The sequence below is a fragment of the Cetorhinus maximus genome, chromosome 11, assembly GCF_964194155.1.
Source record: "Cetorhinus maximus chromosome 11, sCetMax3.hap1.1, whole genome shotgun sequence".
NCBI lineage: Eukaryota > Metazoa > Chordata > Chondrichthyes > Lamniformes > Cetorhinidae > Cetorhinus > Cetorhinus maximus.
In genome coordinates, this window is record NC_135889.1 from 28,444,002 (window position 1) to 28,471,297 (window position 27,296).

General features: G+C 45.1%; 1 protein-coding gene across 9 annotated transcripts in view; it reads right to left on the bottom strand.

Moving 5' to 3' along the window:
• Positions 1-27,296, bottom strand: part of LOC144686458 (collagen alpha-3(VI) chain-like) — a 243,199-nt gene that overhangs the window by 193,130 nt on the left and 22,773 nt on the right. For all 9 annotated transcript variants that reach the window (XM_078551700.1, XM_078551703.1, XM_078551702.1 and 6 more), the window contains exon 2: positions 25,004-25,112. In XM_078551700.1, coding sequence (XP_078407826.1) covers positions 25,004-25,079 — 76 coding nt within the window. In that variant the 5' untranslated portion in view covers positions 25,080-25,112. The remainder of the gene's footprint in view (positions 1-25,003; positions 25,113-27,296) is intronic.

Here is a 27,296-nt window from a genome sequence, read left to right on the forward strand (position 1 = left end):
CCAGGCTTGGGTTGACAAGTGGCAAGTAACATTCAGCCACATAAATGTCAGGCAATGACCATCTCCAACATGAGAGAATCTAACCATCGCCCCTTGATGTTCAATGGCATTTCCATCACTGAATCCCCCACTATCAACATCCTGAGGGTTACCATTGACCAGAAATTGAACCGGACTAGCCATATAAATACTGTGGTTATAAGAACAAGTCAAAGGCTAGGAATTGTGCGATGAATAACTCATCTCCTCCCTCCCCAAAGCCTGTTCACCATCTACAAGGCACAAGTCAGGAATGTGATGGAATATTCCCCACTTGCCTGCATGAGTGCAGCTCCTACAACACTGAAGAAGCTGGATACCATCCAGGACAAAGCAGCCCGCTGGATTTTCACCACATCCACAAACGTTTACTCCCTCCACCACCAATGCACAGTGGCAGCAGTGTGTACCATCCACAAGATGCACTGCAGGAACTCACCAAGGCTCTTTAGACAACACTTTCCAAGCCCATGACCACTGCCATCTAGAAGGACAAGGGCAGCAGATAGATGGGAACGCCACCACCTGCAAGTTCCCCACCAAGTCACTCACCACCCTGACTTGGAAATATATCGCCATTCCTTCACTGTTGCTGGGTCAAAATCCTGGAACTCCCTTCAGTGTGGGTGTAGCTACACTACAGAGACTGCAGCGGTTCAAGGAGGCTGCTCACCACCACCTCAAGGGCAACTAGGGATGGACAATAAATGCTGGCCCAGCCAGTGAAGCCCACATCCCATGAGGGAATGAAAAAAATCAAGATTAAATTTATCAATTGGATTATTTTTTATGTCCCCTAAAAGGTTAATGATTGGTTTTGCCTCAAGCCTGAAGACAGGGGTACTAAATCTGCATGGTTATAGTACTGGATTAGCAAGCCAGCTGTCAAACTCAAATCCCAACGTGGCTAGTACTGGAAACATATGCATGGAAGCTGTGGAATTTTTATAAAACCTGACACTCCTATCCCGTCCAGCCCATATGTGACTCCACATTCTCAGGGCCGCCTCACAGAAACTAGGAAAGGGCAATAAACATTGCCTTTCAGAATTGTTCGCATTCCAAAAACAAATTAGAACAAGGCCAGATATTTTAATGTACAGCAGTTTGACATAACTTTAAACTACATCTGTGAATACTGAGTATTTGCAGTTTGCAATCTGAGTATGTACCTTTCACAGAATTTCTAGGCAGTTAGACTGGTTTTTGAAAGACAAAGGAGCAAGGGATATGGGGAGCAAACAGGAAACTTAGAGTTGAGACCACAACCAGATCAGCCATGATCTTGTTGAGGAGAGCAGGCTTGAAGGGCTGAATGGCCTTTTCCTGCTCCTAAGTCCTGTGTCCTATTCCATGGGCAGAATTTTTTGTCCCGAGGGTGGGCGCACGACCGAACTGAACAGGAGTGAAATAGTGCGCAAAGACGTCGGTCCAGCGATCTTTAGGTCGGCGGGTGCGCAAGAGAGTTGGCAGCACACCTGTTGACAATTAAGAGGCCTATTAAGGCCCTTAAGTAATTAATTAAGCTGCATTTTTGCTGCCCACTCAACCATTCGATTGGCGGGTGGGCGAATAGGCCAGGCGGCCTTTGCATTTTTAATGAAACCTCATCCACATGTGGGATGAGGTGCCCAGCGCTTACTGAAAAAACAATAAAAATGTTTTAACACCCTTTTTCACATGTCCCTTTTCATGTGATTGAGTCACATGTGGGGACATGTTTATCTCATATGTTAAAAGTATATTTTTGTATTTAATATCCGTCGGCTCCCTTCGGCAGCTCTGTGCCTTCAGGGAGCTGTTTAGTGCGTGCTTCCTTGTGCATGCACAGACCTCATCGCTGGGGCTCCTCACACCCCCACCCCAACAGCGCTGAGGCTCCCAGCGCACGTTTGATGCTGGCTGGCCGTTAATTGGCCAGCCAATGTGAAATCGTGGTCGGAGCCCGATCGCGGGTGGCAGTCAGTTTCACGGCCGCTCCCGGGCCCGCCCGCCATGCCCGCCCAACAAGGGAAAAATTCTGCCCCATGTTCCCATGTGCATTAACAGGAAAGTATGTGGAAGGGTATATTATTCCATGTTATGAGGACCTGTGAGTTTCTATGCTTTTCCCAGAAGACTTTGAATGAATCTATGGCTTGAATTTTCAAAGCTTTATTTTAAGCAAGTCTGGAAAGGTGTAATGACTTGACGTACCAGACAGGTTTCAACAAGAAACAGATAAGCTTTATCACAGAGAGCTTTTCAGATGTTACACCCTTATTCAGAGTCCTCGACAGGAAGCCCCCCGGATTACCCGCGCTTAGGGCTCATTGGTCAGGACCTCCAAGAACATCACATGACCCCTGATAGACAGTAGGAGAGTCTATACCTTCAGTTACTACAAAAGGATTTAAGGTTATGAACAAATATGATTAACTATAGTGATGTGCTCAGATAAACACCATTTGAACAATGAAAAATATGCTTGTGAATTACTTGTTGATAGTTAAGTAAGGACACAGATTATTTGCAGAGAATGGATTGATGTCTATTGTTGTTGAACATTCAATTAAATAAACACATTCAGCTCATCATATCTGTACTGACTCTTTGAAAGCTAATTAATCCAACTCCCCTGCTCTTTCTGCGAAGCCCTGTTATTTTTTCCCCTTAAAGTATTTATGTAATTCCCTGTTGAATGTTATTGTTAAATCAGTATCCACCACCTATTCAACAATTCATCAATGATAACTCATTGTGTTGAAAACCAATTATCTCATTTTGCTTCTGGTTCATTTGCCTATAACCTTAAATCAGGGTCCTTTGGTTACTGACAATTCTGCCACTGGAAACAGTTTCTCTCTATCTGCTCTATCACAACCATTTATGATTTTGAGCACCTTAATTAAATTTCTTCTTAGCTTTCTCAACTTTAAGAACAACCCCAACTTCTTCAGTTTCTTCAAAAAACTGAAGTCCCTCATCCCTGGTATCATTCTAGTCATTGTCTTCTGCACTCTTTCCTAAATCGTGACACCTTTCTTAAAGTGTGATGCCAGATTGGACATAATGGCCTGGATTTCCATCACTGAGGCAGGTAGCGGGAATCAGGAAAATTCCCACTCGGCTTGCCCACTTTGGGATCTTCATTGCCAGGGTGCGGGTTGGAGTCAGCCAACCCAGGATAGAGGACAGGAGTTGTTGGTGCGGAGGTGGGCTGTCTAAAATACCTGCCTGGGTGTTTGGGACTTTGTACCAGTTAAAATCTGGGATTGGGAAATCCCTCCAGCCCTCACCCCTCACATCCCCTCATGCAGACGAGAGTTCACAACTCCTCCAAAGGGCCGTGAATCACGGGTCCTTTAAAAGTTGGCCCAACTCCATGAAAATTGTGGAGGACTAGGACAAACCTATCCACACAATGGAGCTGGCCAGGTCGGGAGTGCCGGATGTGGGTTTTTGACTGGAATCATCCCGCACCCTTTAAAGGCACTCCCAAAAATCAGGCAGTCTGGGAATGGGTTCATAAATCCAATAGTCAGGACACGCCCGCCATTTTTAAAGGCTCCTGAGTCATCCTGACTTAGGGGAAAATCCAGGCCAATGTTCCAGTTGAGGCCTACCCAGTGATTTATGAAAGCTTACCATAAATAACTGATTTTTGTACTGAATGTCTATTAATAACGCCAAGGATCCCATGGGCATTTTTAACAGCTTTATCTACTTGTCCTGCCACCTTCAACGATGTTCATACATCCCGAGGTCTCTCTGTTCCTGCACCCTCTTTAAAGTTGTACCTTTTAATTTATGTCAGCTCTGCTCATTGCTCCATCCAAAACCCATCACTTCACACTTTCCTGCATTAAATTTTATCTAACATAAGACTATCCATTTTGCCAGTTTGTCTATCCTCCTGAAATCTGCTGCTATCCCTTTCACTGTTACTCCATTTCCTAGATATATAAGTTTAATTTCATCGGCAAACTTTGAAATAATGCCATTTATACTCAAGTACAGATTATTAATCTTTAGCAAAAAGAGAGATGGTCTCAATATTGACATCTGGGGCACACCATACTTCATTCCAGTCTGTAAACAATTGTTCACTAGTACTTTCTGCTTTCTATCCCTTAACCAATTTAGAGTGGAATTTTCCAGTTACCCCGTGGTGGGTTCAATGACGGATGAGGGAGACAATGCAGTGGAAGTTGAAAAATCAGTTTCCTGGCGGTGTAAAATGACAGCGGGATCTTCCATTTCTGCCCGCCATGACAGGTCACAATTCCCACCAGAGGCCGGTATGAAACCAATTTGCACCCCACTATTGGGATGCAGATGAAGGCCCGGCTGGAATTGCACCCCCCCCACACTCCGTCGTCCATAACACCAAATCACGCTGGTCCAGAACACGTCTGGACATGCTGGGGCTTACCTAAAGAAGGCCTGGAGTAGCTCGCGAAGATGAGGAGAAGATGGGTCCAGCTACAGGATCCTGAAACATCACGTGCAGCACTGGGTGGGTGGAACATCAACTACATGGATCTTCTCTGAGCAGTAGCATCCTGGAGGTGGTTGTTCTCAATGCAGAAACTTCTTCCAGGGCCCGTATCTTCAACCAGTAACTTTTCCCAGGGCTCGATCTTCAACCAGCAACTTTTCCCAGGGCTCGATCTTCAACCAGCAACTTCTTCCAGGACTCGGATCTTCAACCAGCAACTTCTTCCAGGGCTCAGATCTTCAACCAGCAACTTCTTCCAGGGCTCAGATCTTCAAGCTACAGGTGGAAGGCTGCAGGAAGTAATGGTGCGAGGGCCTATGCTGGGGTGTCGAGGTGGGGGAGGAAAGACGGGGTTGGGAGGATTGATGTGGGTGTGCAGACCTAGAGGGGGTTGGAGAGGTTGGGGGTGGTAAGGGAAAGAGAGAAATTCAGCGGAGGTCTTGCAATGGATGAACTGGTATGGAGCAGGAGTGTGGGAGGGGTTGTATTGGATTGTGGACAGGGGAGTGGTGGGGTTTGTGCAGGTGTGAATGGGCAAGCGGGTTGTACAAAGGTATTGGCGGGAATGGGAGTGATGCTACAGAGGGGCAAGGTGTTCAGGGGGAGGGGTCAGTGAAGTCAATGGTGGATTCCTGGGGGGAATACTGAGGGTATCAGTGGTAGGACAGGATGGTGATGGTTAAAGGGGGCAGTGGGAGCCAGTAGGGTGGGAGGGTGAGGGTGTGGCAATGTGATGTGAAAGGCTGCTGAAGGTTGTTGGAGGGGATGTGGAAAGTGATGCAGATTCAGGGGTTTGAAAGGATGAGGGTGGGCAAGTCTATTGTTACAGGGGTGGGATTTTCAGGAAGGAAGTAGACTTCTAGATTTACCTGGATGGGATGGAAGGTGATAGGGTGGGTTGAAGGGTGATGGTGGGGAGGTCGAAAGTGATTCCTGGGGATCAGTGGTTGTTGGGGGGAGGGTGTGGGTGACTGGGGGAGTAGAAAAGTTGTTAGACTCTACCTCAAATGTTACTACCTCCATGGCTGGTCGCAACTATGCTGAGCCTCATGGTGGAGATCTCGAGATGCTGCATGGGGATTGGGTCATCGGGGATGGGTGGAGGTGCTGGTCATCTGAGCTGGACAACTGAAGGGAAACCCCAGAATGTAGTATTTACAATGCTAGGACCTTGGAACAGATGAGTGTGTAGAGGGCAGAGGTTCAGCGTGTGTGGGAGACTTCTTGCACATGGCTCGCAAGGGTCCTGGCAAAGACCTTTGCCTCCCTGAGCATGCCTGATTCCGGAGGACATGGGGTGTCCCTCGGAATATTATGGGGGTGTGAGAACGCGCACAGGCTTAAGGACTATCGCAATAAACCACATCAGGTATGATTAAAGTGCAAGTGAACTATATTTACAAAAGTGTGATATGTGTAACAATCATAGTGCACCCGTGCAGCCACTTGTGATTTCAGAACTTCTTAACTTTTCTTTCCCTCGCACTTCTTCTTCTAAATGTTTCCCTGACATCCGCAGCAGCGGTGGAGGCAGCCTGCTGACCAGTTGGCCCTGTTGCCTTGGATGACCTTGGCGGCCGTCCTCTGGAGACCCGAGGACTGGAGGGCCCCGGCTTACTTTGGCTGTCCTTCAGTGGGGCAGCTGCTCCCTCTGTGGTGACAGAGGATGAGGCTGAAGGGGTCATAGGCAAAGGGGATTCAGAAGGACTGGACACCCTCATAGAGTCCTGAGTGGAGATCCCATGGGTGTCCAACTGCTGCTGCTCCTCCTTTTAGGTGCCCTGAGGGTAAGGGACACCTGGAGGTAGGTCAAGCAGCCCTGTCCCCTCTTGTGCAGCCACTGCAGAAGCTCACCCATGGCTACAGCGATGGAGTGCAGGTCTGCATGCATCTCTGGCAGAATCTTGCAGACTGAGTGAAGGTGTTCCGCAAAGTGGTCACCCAGTCTGAGTTCAGTCTCCCCAATGTAGTGGAGACCACACTGGGAGCAGCAAATACAGTAGACCAAATTTGGTTCACAAGCATGACCCACATCTTCCTGTTGCTTGCCATTTCAAAACATCATCCTGCTCTCATGCCAACATGTCTGTCCTTGGCTTGCTGCAATGTTCCAGTGAAGCCCAACGCAAACTGGAGGAACAGCACCTCATCTTCCGATTAGGCACTTTACAGCCTTCCGGACTGAATATTGAGTTCAACAACTTCAGACCATGAACTCGCCTCCACATTGACCTTTCTTTTAATCCAATTTTTATTTACTTATTTTTATTTATTTTTTTAATTTTATTTGATTCCTTTATTTATTTGTTCATTTTTTAAATCCTTTTCCCCACACACTCCCCTCCCCCCACAGGGCCATCTGTCACTTGTTTTTATGTGTGGGCCCTTGTTCTGCTATTAACACCCTCTGCTATCTTACCTTCATGCCACTAGCAGCACCTTTTTTAGTCTTTAACACTACCATTAACACTCCCTCTGTCGTGTGTCCATGACATCTTTGTCAATCTCTCCTTAGCTGTCACCTATCCCTGACCTTCTATTTTGTTCCACCCCCCTTAAGCAGTATAAAATCCATCATATAACAGAAGTTCCGTTGAAGGGTCATGAGGACTCGAAATGTCAACTGTGCTCTCCTCCGCCGATGCTGCCAGACCTGCTGAGTTTTTCCAGGTATTTCTGTTTCTGTTTTTGTTTTGGATTTCCAGCATCTGCAGTTTTTTGCTTTTACCATCATATTTCTACTTCTCTTTAGCTCTGAAGAAGAGTCGTACGGACTCGAAACATTAATTCTGTTTCTCTCTCCACAGTTGCTGAATTTCCCAGCATTTTCTGTTTTTATCATCAAAATTAAATTACTGGCATGAATGCCAACTTCCTTCGTTTAATTTTCTACACTTTATGCAGCCTTTCCATACATGGCCTTTCAAACCTCTGACAAACTTTGTATGACAGTAAACTGCCATCGAAAGACTCTGAGAATGGCACAAAAAATTGAAATATTTTAATTTGGACTTCTGAAACATTTGGAAAGTATGAGTTCAGTACTCTATCCCATTCATTTGCTCAATTTTGCGTAAACATCATTCTTAAAATAAATCTCATTTGTAGCTGTAGGCTGACATGACAATTTTGATATTTCTTCTACCTTTTGAAGAGATTAGGAGCGTGTAGTAAGTGTACAGTAGCAATTTTGGAAAAATGCAGCAATATGTTAATAACTCTGAGGCATGTTGCTCCCATACTCTTAAGTGTTTTAAACTGTATGTTTTGGCTCATAAGGAATGTGAGTTTCTCTTAGGAAACTGCGATCTGCCATGAACATACATAAAAAGGGTGGATTGTAATGAAACATCTCCGGATGTCTTCCAATGTTTCATCTATGGATCTGTTAAAGTGCAAATAATATTGATTTGAAAGGTTACCAGTCAGCAACCATATACTCACTTACTATGGACAGCCAATCTCGCTACAATGCCACCTACACCACCCCCTAACCAGGACAGTCTGAGGACTCTCTGCTTCTTTCTTGAATAAAGACCCAACCAGTAACCAGTCCCCATCCACCACCACCCTCCTCCACCTGACTGAACTTGTTCTCTCATTTTCTCCTTTAGCTTGTCTCACTGCTTCTAAATAGAAGGTTTTGCTATGAGTACCTGCATGAGTCCTAGTTATGTCAGTCATGTTTTGAATGTGGAACATTCCTTGTTCCAGTCCTACTCAGGCCCCCTCCCACAATTCTTTTTCCGTTACATTTTCTGTTCTTGCTCGGAACTGGAAAGCTTCCAATGTCCACCATTCTCTCACCTTCACATCTCCTACACTTCCCTTTCCTTCCTCGGCTTCTCTGTCTTGATTTTTGGTGATAGGCTGTCTACAAATTTTAATTATAAGCCCACCGACTCCCCACAGTTACCTTGACTACACTTCCTCACATCCTGCTTCCTGTAAGAACTCCAATCCATTCTCCCAGTTTCTCCATCTCCGTCCCATCTATTCTGATGATGCTTCGTTCCGCAATGGTGCTTCCGATATGTCTTCCATTTTTCTCAACTGAGGTCCCCTCCCCACCACGGTGGTTGACAGAAAGCTCAACTTTGCCTGACCCAGTTTCTGCACTTCTAGGGCCTGACCCGATTGGGAGTAAAATAGTGCGTGATGACACCGGTCAACCGTCCTGATGTCATCGCACACTCGCGCAAGAGTCAGCAGCGTGCCCGCTGACAATTAAGAAACCTATTAAGGTCCTTAAGCATGTAAATAATTTGTATTTTTCGCTGCCCATCCAACCATATGGTTGGCAGGCGGGCAAATAGGCCAGGTAGCCTTTGAATTTTTTGCAAAACCTCATCCACAAGTGGGATGAGGTTTCCAAAAGTGAATTAAAAAACAATTTAAAAATTTTAACATAATTCTTAACATATACCTCTTCATGTAACTGAGTCACATGTGGGGACATGTTTATATCATTTGTAAAGTCTTTACTTTTGTGTATACAATTCTTCTGCTCCCTGAGGCAGCTCTGTGCCCTCAGGGAGCTTTCAACACGCTCCCCCATGCATGCGCAGACTTCAGAACTCGCCCTCGTGTCCCCCCCCATCCCAGCAGTGCTGAATTCCTCAATGCGTCTTTCACACTGGCAATTAATTGGCCAGCCAATGTGAATTCGCAGTCGGGGGTTGATCGCAGGCAGCGGAGCTTTTCCTGGCAGCTCCTGGGCCCGCCCGCCCACCACGCCCGATGCAGGGAAATCCTTCACCTGGTTTCACCCCTTCTGCTCCCTCCCAGAATAGTGATAAGGCTTCCACTTGTCCTCACTTTCCACCCCAACAGCTTCCACATTCAAAGGATCATCCTCCGCCATTTTCACCTCTAGCATAATGCCACCACCAAAGACAACTTCCACCACCCACCCTGTCCCCTGCCAGCATTCTGAAGGGATCATTCCCTCTGCAATACCCTAGTCCACTCCTCAATATCATCAAACACCTCAACCCCTTCCCTCAGCACAGTTCCATGCAATCGTAGGAGGTGTAACATCTGTCCTTTAACCTCCTCCCCTCACTGTCCAAGACCCCAAACACTTTTTCCAGGTGAAGCAGCGATTTGCTTGTACTTCCTTCAACTTGGTCTACTGTATTCGCTGCTCACAATGCAATCTGCTCTGCACTGGCGAGGCCAAATGCAGAATGGGTGACCGCCTTGCAGAACGCCTCCGCTCAGTCCACAAACTGCCAGTTGCTCACCATTTTAATTCACCACCTTGCCTTCATGCTCACATTTCTGTTCTCGGCCTGTGACAGTGTTCCAGTGAAACTCAATAAGCAAGCTAGAGGAACAGTACCTCATCTTCTGATTAGGCTCTTTCCAGCCTTCTGGACTCAACATGGAGTTCAACAACTTCAGACCATGAATTCTGTCCCCCATTTTGATTCTGCTTTTTGCCATGTGCCAGTCTTAATCTTGTGCTTCATACTTTTGCTTTCAGACAGAGCTGTTCATTATTGTCCCAGAAGGGAAAAACAGTAAAAAACTGGGGAATAAGAATACTGCTCCGAACTAGTCTTGTATACCTTAAAATGGAACACTAGTCTGAACAGATTTTTCCTTCTGGGGTGGTATTCACACTTACACTGGGCAAATGCTTTGACTCTTTACTACAACAAGTACCACTCTTTTTGCGTTATGTGCTGTGTCATCTTTGTCATTTAATCTCTCCGGCCTTCTACCCTATCCCAGACCTCCCTTTTTTTTCCCTCAGCCCCCCATTGCACAACCTACCCTTTGAATGGAATAAACCCATCACATTTCTACCTTCCTTCATTTCTGAAGAAGAGTTCAACAGTTTTAACTCGAAACATTAACTCTGTTTCTCTTTCCTCAGATGTATTTCCAACACTTTCTGTTTTTATTTCAGATTTCCAGCATCTACACTATTTTGCTTTTATTCCACATTTTCCCATGTAGGCAAGTGCTCTTTATGATGGTTCAATATTTACCAGTCTCAATTTAAGCATTAATAATTCTTGATGTGTTTGTGTGCAGCAAATGTAACCAATGATTCCACTTAAGACCGTTCACTTTCTTAGGTTGGGTACCTGCCCACCAAATCAGAGGAACAGAATTTAAAATTATTTAGGGTTATAATTTATAGTATTTAGGCTTCTGACTCAAACAACAGGGCTCAGGTTGCCTCTCAAGCAACAGTTAAAATCAAAGAGAAGTTTATAAAAAAAAACATAGCATTCTTCTTATTTGTCTAATTTTTTTTTGGAAACAAAGGAAAAAAGTCACTCAAACCACTTTAATATCTGGCAGTTAAAATGACTAAAATAAACATTTTCAAAGCTTTCATGACTGCAGATGCCATCTCTGAAAATCCCAAATACACTTGGTGGCCTAAATTCACAGCTCATTAACCTCATCTGATTAGTAATTCAGTTGGCTGGGAAAATCCTCTTCATTGCTTTAATATTGCTGCCGTATATCTTTTAACATATAACAATCTGCCCACAAACAGCTGGCCAGTAACTTTATCAAATAGAGCAGTTAACATTTTGAGTACTGCTAAAAAAAGACACATGCTGTCAAAGCTTTCCTTCTTGCACTCATCACGACAATTCGCAAAATAACTGATAACTGACAGTTAACTGCCAAGCTTTGTTTATATTCAAACCAGGCAGGTTGAGTCTGATTGTTCAAGGAATTGCCATGGAAAATGAACCAGAGAATGGCAGTCTGCTATTTTGTTTAGTTGAAAAATGCGCATTTTGTGTTCCTTCTGTCTGCAAAGGACAGGGCCCTGTGCACTGATATATGTAACTACTAGTACACATAAGTAAGCTGCACTGCAAGCCCAACTGATAACTTTAAATTGGTTGTCAGTGTAATTCTTAGCATGCTCAGGATTGTTCAACAAATGTTGTCCAATCATGGAATCACATCTAAAGTTGGACACATTGTTTTGAGTTTTGCAAGCACAGGCTGGTTCGGTACAGTCAGTACCTTGGCGAACAGCCAAAGAGACATGCTGTTTGATATGATCCACCAGTCTTTGGGATGTATGGCCTGCATCTCCTGCAGGATAATGGCTACCCTAATCAGTTCATTGCTTGCGGTATATTGCATAAACTCATGAATGGACATAAGGCCATCACTTTTGGTCCTGAAAAGTGCTCAGTCTATCTCACATTACCCTGGAAAGATAAGGTACCTCAAAAATTTGAGCAACAGGCAAAGCTAGCCGTTTCACGCTGCTACAATACAGTAGCAATATGAGTGGTATTTGCCACTAACAGGATGCTGCCGTCAAGCCAAAAGGAAGTTCTGCCTATCACATAAATGAGTAACGTGGTATATGAATTTGAGTATCGGTGTGATGTAGGTATGTAGGCCGTACATCTCAAAGAGTGCAGATCATATCAAGCAGCATGTCGCTTTGGCTGTTCACAACAGGCAAAGTGCTGACCATACCCAACTCGCTCATGCTTACAAAACTCAAAACATAAGTGTCCAACATTAGATGTGATTCCGCTATTGGACAACGGTTGCTAAACAATCATGAGTTTGATTAAATTGACAACCAATTTAAGATTATCAGTCAAGATCGCAGTATGACTCACTTAGGCATGCTAGAAGCTACATATATTAATGCACAGGGCCCTGTCCTTTGCAAACAGAGGGAACATGTACACACATTGTGCCTTTTTCAGCTAAACAAAATAGGCAACAGCCATTCCCTGCTTCATTCTCCAGGGCAATGCCTTGAGCAATCAGGTCAACCTGCCTGGTTTGAATTTAAACAAAGCTTGGCAATTAACTGTCAGATATCAGTTAACTGGTACACTCTCAATGACAATGCCTCTACCAATCATAGTTCACTTGCAAGCCAACCAGCACTCTGTGCTCATGCAGTATACATTGTTGTTCCTTTTACATTGTGGTATTCTTGTGAATTGTCCTGATGAGTGCAAGATGAAAAGCTTCAGCAGAGTGTGTCTTTTTTCAGCAATACTCAAGTTCTGTGCTGCCAAATGACTAGTTAACATTTTATTCAAATGTTTTATCCCACTGCAAGAGCAGCCAACCTACAAGTCCGTTTTTCCCTTTCCCAATTAAAACTTAGAGATGTGTTAATTAATCTCAGTTGCAGGAGGCAGTCAAAGTCCTACAATTGGCCTTAGGAGAGGAATAATCATTCAGAGTTCTACTCATTGGAAAGTGGGTGTGTGTGGCTGGGCAGTGAGAACAACATCAGATTTGACTGAGATACTTTCAATGTTGAAAATCTTGTTGTCCCTCGTTAGTCAGTTTTACACCTGAAGAATGATGCCCTCAGCAAGGTATCAGAGAGCAGCTGCTGCCAATAAAGCCACATCTCAGCTGGAGTCAGAAAGGCTGAAATTCATTAATACACAATTATGGGCATGAAATAGCCGTGGCAATCACTTCAGGACTGCGGACCATCCTTATTGCGCACTGGTCCGAACACATGTACAGATGAAGTGTGGGCAATTGCACTGCTAAAGTGATAATTGTTGCATAAATTGAGTGCAGCAACATGGAATTCATGCCCCAATAACTTGAGAAATGAATGGGGAAACGGGAAAACCAATAAATTGTTTCTCTCTTGCCAAAGGTGATTTAGCATTATCCTTTTGACAGTATGAATAATGATTTGAATACACAGCAGGAATTTGCAATTATGGATTAATTGAACACGGTGTGGGGAAGAGTTTGATTAGGCCCATTAGAGGGCATGGGGACGGTGATGCCCAATTACCTCACTCCCAGTTGGGTGATGCAGGCAGCATATAAACTTCATGCTGCTTGCTCATCTCAATGATTGTAGCTTGCAGCCCAGAGCAACAAGTGCTTCTGACTGGTTGCACACGATGAGTGCATGGTGAGCTAGCCTGCACTTCTCAAAGCCAGACAACCTCCTAAAGGGAGCTGCATCTATCTGCAGCAGCTGGTGCACCTGTCTCCATAAGTGTTTCAGAGAAGGAAGAAGACTGCCAACAGAATAGTGAAGGGAATGGCAGCAGGTGGCCATGGAGGTCAATTCAAGACCTACCTGCAGTGCCGCAAAAGGTTCAAAGAACAGCGACAGGTGGTCAAGGTCAGTGAATACATCTTCAAATGCTATCACCTACTCACCACTGCACCAGCCTCACAGAATCTTGCTTGCAATTCTTGTGTGTTGTGGGAACTTCAGGACATTTCATGCGTCTTGGTGGATCACATGTGTGGAAAATGTGTCCAGCTGCTTGAACTCAAGCTCAGGATTATTAATTGGGATAGACATAGTGTTAAGGGCTTGGATGGAGTGGATTTCTTGAAATGTGTACAGGAGAACTTTTTAGGTTAATATGTAGAGGGTCCAACAAGGGACGGCGCAGTGCTGTACCTAATTCTGGGGAATGAAGCTGGACAGGTGGCTGAGGTGGTGGTGGGGGACCATTTTAGTGATAGCGACCACAACATGGTACAATTTAAGCTTGTTATGGACAAAGAAAAAGACAAGTTGCAAAAAAATGTTTTGGATTTGGGGAGAGTGGATTTTAGTAAAATAAGGCAAGGTCTGGCCAAGGTAGACTGGGAACAGCTACTTGTGGAGAAATCTACAGAGGAGCAGTGGGGGGCATTCAACAAGGAATGGGGAGGGTACAGGCTCAACATGTTCCCTCTAGGGTGATAGGAAGGAGTAGCAAGCCCAGAGAACCATGGATGACCGGAGATATTCAGGATACGATGAGAAGGAAAAGAGAGGCTTTTAGCAGGTACAAGGGAAGCAAATCAGCAGAGGCATTAGTGGAGTACAGAAAGTGCAGGGTGGAGCTTAAGAAAGCAATTAGGAGAGCAAAGAGAGGATATGAGAAAGCTCTGGCTGGTAAAAGTAGGGAAAATCCCAAGATATTCTATAATCAATATATATATATATCAATGGGAAGAGGATAACCAGGGAAAGAGTAGGGCCCATTAGGGACCAAGGGGCAATCTATGGCTGGAGCCAGAGCACATGGCTAGAGTATTGAACGAATACTTCACATCCGTCTTCACCCAAGAGAATGAACTCAGGGAGAGAGACTGCTAGGTTCTTGAGCAAATTGATATAGGGAGTGACAAGGTATTGGAGGTGTTGGCAGGCTTAAAAGTGGACAAATCTCCAGGCCTGGATGAGTGTGCCCCAGACTGCTGAGGGAGACAAGGGAGGAGATCACAGGGGATCTGACCCAAATTTTAAATTCCTCTCTGGCCACGGAGGAGGTGCCAGAGGACTGGAGAACAGCTAATGTGGTTCCGCTATTTAAGAAGAGTTATGGAGATAAGCCAGGGAACTACAGGTCAGTGAGTCTCAGGTCAGTGGTAGGGAAACTATTGGAGAAAATTCTGAAGGAGAGAACCTATCTCCACTTGGAGAGGCAAGGTTCGATCAGGGATAGTCAGCATGGCTTTGTCAGATGGAGGTCATGCCTAACAAATTTGATTGATTTTTTTGAGGAGGTGACCAGGTGTGTAGATGAGGGTAGTGCAGTTGATGTAGTTTATATGGATTTCAGCAAAGCCTTTGACAAGGGAGACTTATAAAGAAGGCAAATGCACATGGGATACAGGGTAATTTGATAAGCTGGATTCAAAATTGGCTTAGTTAGAGGAGACAGAGGGTGATTACAGAAGGATGCTTTAGTGACTGGAAGCTAGTGTCCAGTGGCGTACCACAGGGATCTGTGCTGGGTCCCCTATTATTTGTCATTTATATAAACGACATAGATCACTGGGTGGAGGGTAGGATTAGTAAGTTTGCCGATGACACAAAGATTGGCCGAGTAGTTGACAGTGAGGTTAAGTGTCTTGGGTTACAGGAAGATATAGACAGGATGGTCAAATGGGCAGATAAGTGGCAGATGGAATTTAACCCTGAAAAGTGTGAGGTGATACACTTTGGAAGGAGTAATTTGACAAGGAAGTATTCAATGAACAGCATGACACTAGGAAGTTCTGAGAAACAAAGGGACCTTGGCGTGTGTGTCCATAGATCTCTGAAGGCGGAGGGACACATTAGTGGGGTGGTGAAAAAGGCATATGGGACACTTGCCTTTATCAATCAAGGCATAGATTACAAAAGTAGGGAGGTCATGTTGGAGTTGTATAGAACCTTGGTGAGGCCACAGCTGGAGTACTGTGTGCAGTTCTGTTCGCCACATTATAGGAAGGATATGATTGCACTGGAGGGGGTGCAGAGGAGATTCACCAGGATGTTGCCTGGGTTGAAATATTTAAGTTATGAAGAGAGGTTAGATAGACTTGGGTTGTTTTCATTGGAGCAGAGAAGACTGAGGGGTGACCTGATCGAGGTGTGCAAGATTATGAGGGGCATGGACAGGGTGGATAGGGAGCAGCTGTTCCCTTAGTTGAAGGGTCAGTCACAAAGGGACATAAGTTCAAGGTGAGGGGCAGGTGGTTTAGGGGGATGTGAGGAAAAACCTTTTTACCCAGAGGCGAGTGACGGTCTGGAATGCGCTGCCTGGGAGGTTGGTGGAGGCGGGTTGCCTCACATCCTTTAAAAAGGATGAGCACTTGGCACATCATAACATTGAAGGCTATGGGCCAAGCGCTGGTAAATGGGATTAGGTTGATAGGTCAGGTGTTTCTCACGTGTCGGTGTAGACTCGATGGGCTGAAGGACCTCTTCTGCACTGTGTGATTCTGTGATTTCCAAGCTCAAGGGGCAACTGGAGTCACTGCGGAATATCAAGAGGATGAGAGTTTCCTGGAACATATGTTTCAGGAGATGGTCACTCCACAAGTAGAGAGTTCAGGACTGCAGATGGGTGGCCATTAGGAAGGGTAGGAGGAGACAAAAAATGCAGGAGTCTTCAAGGTGTAATCAACTCTTAAACCAGTACTCAGCATCGGAGAGTGCTAGGAGTGACGTAACCTTGAAGGAGTCAATGCCAAGGCACCAATAGACAGGGAATCCACAAGGGGTAACAGCAAAGAATAGAAATACAGTCGTTATAGGAAATTCCATACTTAGGGGAACAGACAGGCATTTCTGTAATGGTCATCATGAATTTTACATGACGTGTTGCCTCCCTGGTACCTGGGTAAAGGACATCATGGAAAGGGTACAGGATATTCTGCAGAGGGATGGCAGTGAGCCAGAAATTATGGTACACATCGGTACTATTGATGTATAGAGAGCAGATATGAAGGTCCTAAAGACAGATTTCTGGGGCTAAGAAGGAAGTCCACAATTAGGACCTCAAAGATAATATCTCTGGATTACTCCCAGTGCCACACTTTAGTGACAGTAGAAATAGGAAGATAGAGAGGATCAATACGTGGTTTGAGGCAATGGTGCATGAGCGAGGGCTTCAGATTCTTTGAACACTGACTCCAGTTACAGGGCAGGAGGCACCTATTCAAAAGGAGTGGGTTGCACCTCAACAAGACTAGGACCCATGAGCTCGTGATGAGGTTCACTCACGGGGAGGATTTAATCTAAATTGCCAGGGGGACGAGAACCAGCATATGGAATTGAAAAAAGGATTAAGGTGCATAAAGTGAGAATATTGGATAGTACTAGAGAAGGAAATTGTACCTTATTAAATAGGAGCAGACTAAGAAGGACGACAAAGAAAACAAAGACAGGTTTAGAATGCATGTAGTGTAAACACACAAAGTGCGGTGAATAATGTTGGTTAAATTAATAATTTAAATGTGACTTAAAAATGGTGAGGACTAGGCCCTAAATATTCTAGGATACAACATGTTCAGAAAAGATAGGGAAGAGGAAAAGAGAGATGATGTGGCAACACTGCTGAGGGAAAACATTGTAGCGTTGGAAAGAGAGGATTTCCTGGAGGGGGCAAAGATAGAATCCATTTAGTTAGAGTTGAGAAACAAAAAGAGGATGATCAAGTTACTGGGGATATTCTATAGGCTTCCAAAGAGTGAGAGAGCAAGGGGTAAAAAAAACAATTCTGCAGGGAAATCCCAGAGATGCTCAAGAACTATATGGCAGTGATATTGGGGATTTTAATTACCCAAATATCAATTGGGATAATGGTAAAGTAAAGGGTAAGGAGGAAGAGAATGTTCTGAAATGTGTTCAGGAAAACTTCCTTGATCAGTATATTCTCAGTTCAAATAGGAAGGAGGCATTGCTGGATCTGGTACTGATGAATGAGGTGGGCCAAGTGTCAGTGTGAGGGTACTTGGGTAAAAGTGATTATTGTATCATGAGGTTTAGACTAGTAATGGAGAAGAGCAAGGAACAATCTAAAGTAGAAGGTGAAAGGGCTTGCCATAATCCTGCAATCTGCCCTGGACATGGGGGAGGTGCCAGAGGTCTGAGGAGTGGAAAACACGACACTGCTGCTCAAGAAAGGGTGCAGGAACATTTCTAGTAACTACAGGCCAGTCAGTTTAACATCAATGGTGGGACATGTTTTAGAAACAATAGCCAAGGAAAAAATAAACAGGGACTTGGAGAGGTTTGAGTTAATTAACAAAAGCCAGGCTCAGATTTGTAAAACGCAGATCATGTTTACTAATTTAAATGAATTTTTTGATCAAATAACTGGGAAGATTGATGAAGAGAAAGCAATGAATGTTGTCTATATAGATCTTAAGAAAGCCTTCGACAAAGTACCGCATAAAAGGCTGGTTAACAAAACTGAGGCTCATGGAATAGGAAGGTCAATGTCAGCTTGGATAAAAAAATTGGCTCAAGGACAGAAAACATGCTAAATGGTTGTTTTTCAGACAGAAGGATAGTAGGCAGTAGTGTTCCCCAAGGGTCAGTACTAGGATCACTGCTATTTTTGATAAGGGACTTGGATATTGGAATACAGAGTAAAATTTCAAAATTTGCTGATGATTCCAAACTTTGAAGTGGGGCAAATAGTGAGGACGCTACCAAGTGACTGCAAAAGGACATAGATAGACTAGCAAAATAGACAGGCAAGTGGCAGATGGAATTTAATACAGGAAGGAGTGAGGTGATGCATTTTAGTGGAAAGAATAGGGAGAAGCAGTATAAATTTAATAGCACGGTTCTAAAGAGTGAGCAGGGACAGGGGCACCTGGGAGTTCATCTGCATAGATTTTTGAAGGTGGTTGTACATATTGAGAAAGCAGTTAGCAAAGTGTATGGAGCCTCGGGCTTTATAAATAGAGATGTTGAGGACAAAAGCAGGGAAATAATGCTGAACCTTTATAAAGCCCTGGTTTGGCCACAACGGGAGTATTGTGTCCAGTTTTGGTCAATACACTTTAGGGAGGATGTGAGGGGCCTTGAAATGTTGCAGAGATTTACCAGAATGGTTCCATAACTGAGGGATTTTAGTTACAATGTTAGGTTGGAGAGGCTGGGGTTATTCTCCTTGGAGGAAAGGAGATTGAGGGGAGATTTAATGGAGGTGTGCAAGACGTTGACAGATATGGTACAGAAAGAAAAGCTGTTCCCATTAACTGATTATACAGGGATGAGGGGACACAAATTTTAAGGTTTTAGGAAAGACATGCAGAAGGGATGTGAGGAAGAACTTTGTTACGCAGTGAGTGGTAATGACCTGGAATTCGCGGTCGATAAGCATGGTGGAAGCAGAGATGGTTTCAAAAGAAAATTTAATGGACACTTGAGGGCTAAGGAGATTCTATTCTCATATTCTCTCTTTGCCAGTTGTATTTTCCTCTTCAGTCCCCCTCTATAGCTGTTTAAGACAATGTGTTATCAGAACTTGTCAGGTCTAAAATGGCGGATCTGTTGCCAAATCAGTATTAGATACTGAGTGCTGTCAAATATTGTCCACTCTGCATGTTCCCAGTGCATGTAGGGCACACCCAGGCTAGCACCCTTATAAAAATGGTGTGCCACTTGGGCTAGACCAGAAGTGGATGGAAGCATATCAGGCACCATTTTCAGGATTCTAGGCCCCTATAGCCTCGATACCAGCTGCAGAGCTCAAGTTAGCAGCCTACCACTCTTAACATTTTGAAATGTCCAGTCCAAAGATTTTGCATAAGCTTTTACGAAGTTATTTTGCTGAATCTGCATTTTTTGTAATGAGTTCTATACATGGTAGTTTTCAGCTGCTGATCCATCATTTTTCTGCTGACCATCTCCCCTTGTATTCCCTTCTATTCTGAGGGTGGACACAATTCCACAGGTTCTGGCAGATCTCTGACAACTAATCCAAAAGGCCATTCTTGATGTGTGTGCGTTGTCAGGGCCTCTCTGTCATGGTGAAAATATCGTAAATGGCTGAAATTCCTAAGTGCACGACTGGAGTCGGGCGGGGGTTTGCACATTTGCATTTTACGGAGATCACTGGCCATTTAAATCACCAGCTGCCTCCACTGAAGTGGAATTTTGTTAGGTCAGGAGTGTGAAACTCGGCATGTGCAGATTAGATCAGGTAAGAGCTGATCTGAACTTGATGGATTCTTTCAGATAGCCAGGGTGCATTACTCCTTTGAATATAGTCCTGGGAGACCTTTGTGGGAGGTAAGGCATGCTTTGGGATTGTTTAAAATAAACATGACTGTGCGTAAAAAGTGAATAAACTCATTATAACTGACAAAACTGTCAAAGCTGTCAAAGAACTGTCAAGCTGTCAAGGAACTTGCAAAGCTGTCAAAGAACTGTCAAAACTCATTGGACCTGTCATTGAAGCTGTCAATGATTTAACTCTGTTCGTCTTTAAGTTTAAAGAAAAAAAGTCTGAAGTTGAAAAAAGTGTTTTATATTTAATTTTGTCTGTTGACATAAGCCTGAGGGTTGTCATTATAGGATTTGTGCTGCAATGACTTACAAACTAACCTTCTCACAGTGGGATGCCTGGTTAGTGAACAGTTTGATTGAATTACAAGTTGTGAGAGAATAGAAACGTTTGTTGTCATAAGAGATTAGTTGGAGGAATTTCTATCTATTGAATGTTTTTCTATCAATGAGACTTTTTTGTTTAAAATAGTGACATCATCATTGGACACATAACTTTATTTTATGTCAGCGTGGCTCCTGAGGTTTGCCTAGTGGATACTAGGTGAGCTGGCAATAGAAGGGGTAATGGAAAAGGGTGGTGGGTTGCAGGGGCATGGGTTGGCATGAGTTGGCACTCAGATGGCATAGGGGCTATGAAAGGCCATGGGGATGTGAGGGGCATAGGCAGTATGAGGGGTCATGGGGGCTGTGCAGAGGGACATGGGTTGGCATAGGGGGTATGAGGGGCCATAGGTTTGGGTAGAGGGAATGAGGTGGCATAGGTTGGCATGGATGGGGCATGGGGAGTGCATTCGGGTTGGGGGGGTGAGGGCTGGAGGACTGTTTTTTGGTTTAATCATTTTTAAGCTAAACTCAATGAAATGCTGGAGCACAGAGGCAGCCCTTCCACAGGCTTGCCTCCACACCTGGCAGCCTCTGCCCTTATTCCGAGGGCAGCAGGCCTGACTTTTAATCCAGCCCATCTGCCTGGAATGAAAATACGACTTATGGGCAGCTGTTTTTAAAGGTTCAGTTCCAACCAGGGGGTGAAAATCTGGGCTTGGGTGTAACGATAAATGATAAACCTGGTTAATTTTTTTGCTGTTGGCCTCTCCAATTCATGGGTGTTAACCACAGCTCCCTTCTGCTGCCCAAATAAGTGAGATCAACTAATTCAACACACTAAAAGTTGAATTTCACTCCTTCCTAGATTGTATGATTCAATATTGTATGAAGTGGTGCATTAGACAACTGCAACATCAGACTATACTACTTCATTTCCCTAATGTATATTTTATGATACCAACATCATTCTTTTAAAGCAGAGAGCAGATTGTTCAGAAAGTTGTGCAGAACCTGCAAGTCCTCAATGTGCTGTGGAGCTTTAGCAAACAGATTAGCTCACTGCCCGAATGCCCAGCCTGATTGACCGCTGGGCCTTTAGTCAGGTGGGAAGTCAGTATCTGAAGACCACAGCAACAACTGTGTCCACGCTGGAAGCAGGGGGTCAACTGGAGTGGGGTACAGGGGCGACTGGGGGGCATCGACCGGAGTGGGGAGTTGACTGGCAGGTGGAGGAGTTAACTGGAGGGGAGTGCAATTGGTATGGGGGTCAAACATAGGGGGTGTTCAACTGGAGGGGGGATCCAAGGGGTTCAAGGAGGAGCTGCTGAAACACGAGAAGGAGATCATAACCTGATGGGGGAAAGGGTGGAAGCCTTGGTGTGAAGGGGGCGGGGTGTAGATTGTTAGTGTTGGGTGGGGGGGGGTGCGTAAATCAGGGCCTGGTGGCAATGGTGGGGATTGGGATCTGGTGGGTGGAGAAGATTGGGGCCTATTGGAAAAAGGTAGATCAGGGACTGGTGGTGGATTGGAAATTGGCCCATTTTTTGGGGAGGAACTGGAGCTGGTGGCAGTGGAGCAAACAGGGCCTGGTTGAGGGAGGATCAGCTAGGGCCTACTGGTGGTGTAGGAATCCATGGGGGTGTTGTGGGGATGGGGCCTGTTTAGGAAGGTGCTTGTGGAGGGCCCCAATCATGGATGCTCTTCAGTCAAGCACTGGGATCCAAAATGCAGGTATAAAGGCACTTAACTCGTGAATCTACCAAGTCTTTGCCGTGAGGAAGCTGCTTGGTTCTCCAATGGTCATGAAATTTCAAAAGCAGAGGCTTACAGCTGTACCCCACCTCCTTAGATTGGGTTAGTCACTCCACCCAACTTCCACCTTCAATTAAAGCCGGAAATGGACAGCTTGGAGACAACTTGGTCCGGCCATTATCACATTCTGCTATCTACTTTTAATGTCACCATTAGCACCTCCTTTAGCCAGTACCACCACTATTAACAACCCGTTGACCTTTTGCTTATGCATCTCTGCTTTGCCTCCACCTATCACTGGCCTCCTATCCAGCTTCACCAGTTCCACTCCCCTTAAACAGTATATATTTCACCACATTTCTACTTCCCTTAAGCACTGAAGAAGAATCATATGGACTCAAAACGTTAACTCTGTCTTTCTCTCCACAGATGATGTCAGTCCTGCTGAGTTTTTCCAGCATTTTTTGTTTTTGTTTCAGCTTAGAGATGTGTTTGGATCAGGAATCAGATTTCCAAGATATTAACCCCTCACCTGATCCATACCCACCCGTTCTTAATTTTAAGCTAGAATTCAGCCCTATGTTTGTGAAACTGTCTACCACAGCAGAAGCATTATATTTCATATTCACAATTAGTCATTTGGTAGTATAGAACTTGAGTATTGCTGAAAAAAAGATACTTTTTTGTCAAAGCTTTTCACCTTGCACTCATCAGAACAATTCACAGAATACCAAATACAAAGAGAACAACAATCTATACTGCATGAGAAGAGAGTGCTGATTGACTGGCAAGCGGACTCTGGAGTCTGCAAAGAACAGGGCCGTGTGTATTAACATATGTAGCTTCCAGTATATGTAAATACACCACATTGAAAGCCTAACTGACAATCTTAAATTGGTTGTCAGCCTAATTCTTACTACACTGAGGATTATTTGGCAAATGTTGCTCAATCACAGAATTGTTCTTTGCAGACAGAAAGCAGCTCCTCACACCCCGCTTCCTGTAAGGACTCCATCCCATTCTCTCAGTTCCTTCGCCTCCGTCGCATCTGTTCTGATGATGCTACCTTCAAAAACAGCTCCTCTGACATGTCCTCCTTCTTCCTTAACTGAGGTTTTCCACCCACGGTCGTTGACAGGGCCCTCAACCGTGTCCGGCCCATCTCCCGCGCATCCGCCTCCCGCCTTCTCCTCCTTCCCAGAAACATAATAGGGTCCCCCTTGTCCTCACTTATCACCCCACCAGCCTCCGCATTCAAAGGATCATCCTCCGCCATTTCCGCCAACTCCAGCATGATGCCACCACCAAACACATCTTCCCTTCACCCCCCCTGGCGGCATTCCGTAGGGATCGTTCCCTCCGGGACACCCTGGTCCACTCCTCCATCACCCCCTACTCCTCAACCCCCACCTATGGCACCTCCCCATGCCCACGCAGAAGATGCAACACCTGCCCCTTCACTTCCTCTCTCCTCACCGTCCAAGGGCCCAAACACTCCTTTCAAGTGAAGCAGCATTTCACTTGCATTTCCCCTAACTTAGTCTACTGCATTCGTTGCTCCCAATGCGGTCTCCTCTATATTGGAGAGACCAAACGCAAACTGGGCAACCGCTTTGCAGAACACCTGCGGTCTGTCCGCAAGAAAGACCCAAACCTCCCTGTCGCTTGCCATTTTAACACTCCACCCTGTTCTCTTGCCCACATGTCTGTCCTTGGCTTGCTGCATTGTTCCAGTGAAGCCCAACGCAAACTGGAGGAACAGCACCTCATCTTCCGACTAGGCACTTTACAGCCTTCCGGGCTGAATATTGAATTCAACAACTTTAGATCTTAAACTCCCCCTCCCCCCATCCCCACCCCGTTTCTTCCCCCTCCCCCTTTTTTTTCAATAATTTATATAGATTCTTCTTTTCCCACCTATTTCCATTATTTTTAAATCTAAAACTAAAACTTTGTTAGTCTTTCCACCCCACCCCCACTAGAGCTGTACCTTGAGTATCCTGCCTTCCATTCTTAATTAGCACTTTTCTTAGATAATATCACCACCTTCAACACCTCTTTGATCCTTTTGACTGTGACATCTTTTGATTATCTTCTCCTATCACTGCTTGCTTATCCCCACAACCACTCCACCCTCAACTTCTCTCTCTCCCCGCCCCCCACCTTAGACCAGCTTATATTTCACCTCTCTCCTAACTATACCTCAGTTCTGCCGAAGGGTCATGAGGACTCGAAACGTCAACTGATTTCTTCTCCACCGATGCTGCCAGACCTGCTGAGTTTTTCCAGGTAATTCTGTTTTTGTTGAGAAAGAACATATACACACATTGCACCTATTTCAGTTAAACAAAATAAGTGACAGCTATTCGCTGGTTCATTCCTCAAGGCAATGCCTTGACCAATCAGAGTCAAGCTACCTGGTTTAAATTTCAAACAATGCTTGGCAGTTAACTGTTAGTCACCATCAACTGGTGCATTCTCCATGGCACTACCTCTATCAATCAGAGTCCACTTGCCAGCCAATCAGCATTTGTTTCTCATGTGGTATGAATTGTTGTTCCCTTTGCATTAGATATTCTTGAGAATTGTCCTGATGAGTGCAGGGCAAAAAGATTTGACAAAAAGTCTGTTTTTCAGCAATATTCACATTTCTGCTTTATATTTGAATTTGTCAAATTAATTAAATTGGATCATCATGAAACTCATGGAGCATATTACTCATGGAGCTTTTCTTTTTGAAAACTGTATCAGAGAAGTACTGAACTATTTCATGAAATTAGGGGCCATTCCTATTCCAAATCTTTAATCTTCCTCTGCACACATTAAAGCCATTGTTGAAAATAGTTAACAGTTCCTGTTCATTCCCCCTACTGCAGTGAATTAGTATCTCTTACCTTGTTGAAAGGAATCAATGACAAAGAGTGAAAGAATCAGACCATAGACAGCCAGCAGGGACTTGGAGAGATTCATTTTTGTTGTTGGGATAAACCATTGGCTGTGCACCTGGAATCAAATAGAATTTTAATTGTATTTGAAAGCCTTGCACAAGTAAAGATAAATTAAAAATTAGTTACTTAGGTTTACCTTTACAAGCTCTCAGATCATCCTTTCTTAACTTTTAATTTCAAAATTTTTATTTATTTTACCAAGTAAGATGTTCACTGCTTTAAAACCAAGATTCATCCCACCATTTCATACTCCAACATATTGTTTCCCAGGCCCTCAAAACTCTACAATACCTTGTCTTTCTTCCCCTATAAACCACATTCTTTTAATGCTTGAGCCGAGTATTACCTACTCACTAGAGGGCAGGAAAGCTGGCAGGCGGACCCATAAAATAGAGTGCCATTTGCATTGTGCCCACCATTGGTCCATCCATCCCTGCCCTCACCATGATTTTACTTGTGACATGGGAGGTGTCAGGCAGGCTGCCCACACATGGCCTAATTCAGGCCCTTCAGTGGGCAATTAATGCCCACTTAAAGGCCTCATCCCATCACTGCTCAAATTTATTGGGCAGCAGGAAAGGGCTGTGCCCAACATGCAGCCCAGAAAGTTGGTTTCTGTAGGCTGCTGGCCAATGAAAGGGGGCTGTGCCTACTTCTGGATGCCTGGTGCCAATCGGAACCTCCTCTACAATTTTCCCTTCCTGCGTCCACCTTCTTGCCCCACCCTGTCCAACATTCCCTCCCATCCCACTCACCACACCTCACTGGGCCTGCCTGAGATCTCTGGAGGCCTGGGTTCATTGATGAAGGCCTCCTGCTTGGCCTAGCTGCATTACTGGCAGTGGCCACCACTTTTGGTGGTCTTGCTGGTACTGCAAAGCTGTCAGCCTCTGATTGGAAAGCAGGCCTGTGAAGCAGGACTTCCACCTGGAAGGGGGTGGTAGTCTTACCTCATGACAACTAAAGGCTTGCCAGCCAAAAAATTAAAGCAGAGCGAGCTAGCCTAGAGGAGGCGGGCTCACCCCCTGACATTTATGTGGGATGCAAGGACCCCACCCTTAGAATATAACCCAGCCCACTATTTCTTGATGAAATTCTCTTATCCAACACTTTTCAAGAATCATTTAACTAATTAATGGACCTGCCCGTCCAACCTTAAGGTTGGCGGGCAGGCCAGGAGCCCCAGCGGGAATTAGAAAAAGCATGAAACCTCATCCACCGGCAGGATGAGGTTTCATATAGGTTTTTAAAAATTTTATTTAAGTTTTTGTAAAAATTATGGGCATGTCCCAACTCATGTGACAGTGTCACATGAGGGGACATGTCAGGATTTTTTTTCTATTTTTAATATATGTCACAGAACAGCCGATCTCTCTGAGGCAGCACTTAGCCTCAGGGAGATGAGTGTGCTCTTTCCTGCGCATGTGCGAAAGAACGAAACCTCAGGCTTCGAGATTCCCCCGCACCCGCACAGGGAGCACATAGCGCTTCCGTGAGGATGTCACACTGGGCGGGCCTTAATTGGCCCATCTACATAAAATAGCGCCACGCCCCCAATTGGGGGCGCTGATCGGAGGCACGCCTGTGTGCGCCCGCCATTCAACTTCACCCCCAACAGGAGGATAATCCTGCCCAGGAGGAAGGTGGTCCGATTGCAAGGGCCATTTCTTACAACTGAGAGAGATATGTGCTAAGAGGGCTAAAGGAAGGATGCAAGATGGCATTAACCTTCCCCATTTTTGTCACCTGCACAGGCGCTCCATTAACTGCTGCTACATAAGCATGAAAGGTCCCACACTAACCTCTGAGGAGGAGGATAAAGCCTCAGAGGGTGCAGAGTCACATATTTGCTCTGTATCCAGCACCAGTGCAGATAACCGGTGGGTAAGCATGCCCCGGAAGTAATGGAACCACAAACTGGAGGGGGGACATCACAGTTGCACGTGTAGCTGCCGGAAACTGAGATGGAGTAGGTGTCTGGCAGTCGGAGGAGTGCTGAAGGAGAGCCAGATGCTGAATCCCAGTCAGATGGCAAGCCTCTGGAGTTATCTGTAAGACGGCAGGCATTGGATGTCCAGCGGTGGTGTGTGGAGATGTGGTGGAGATATTGGTGGGGTTGCGCATTCTGGCATGGACTTTGGAGGTGTCCATCCAGCCATGAGCACTGGAATCACCCACTCAGCAGAACATATGGCTCCCTCCATTGACAGACTTGTGACTGCCTTGGAGGGGCAAAACC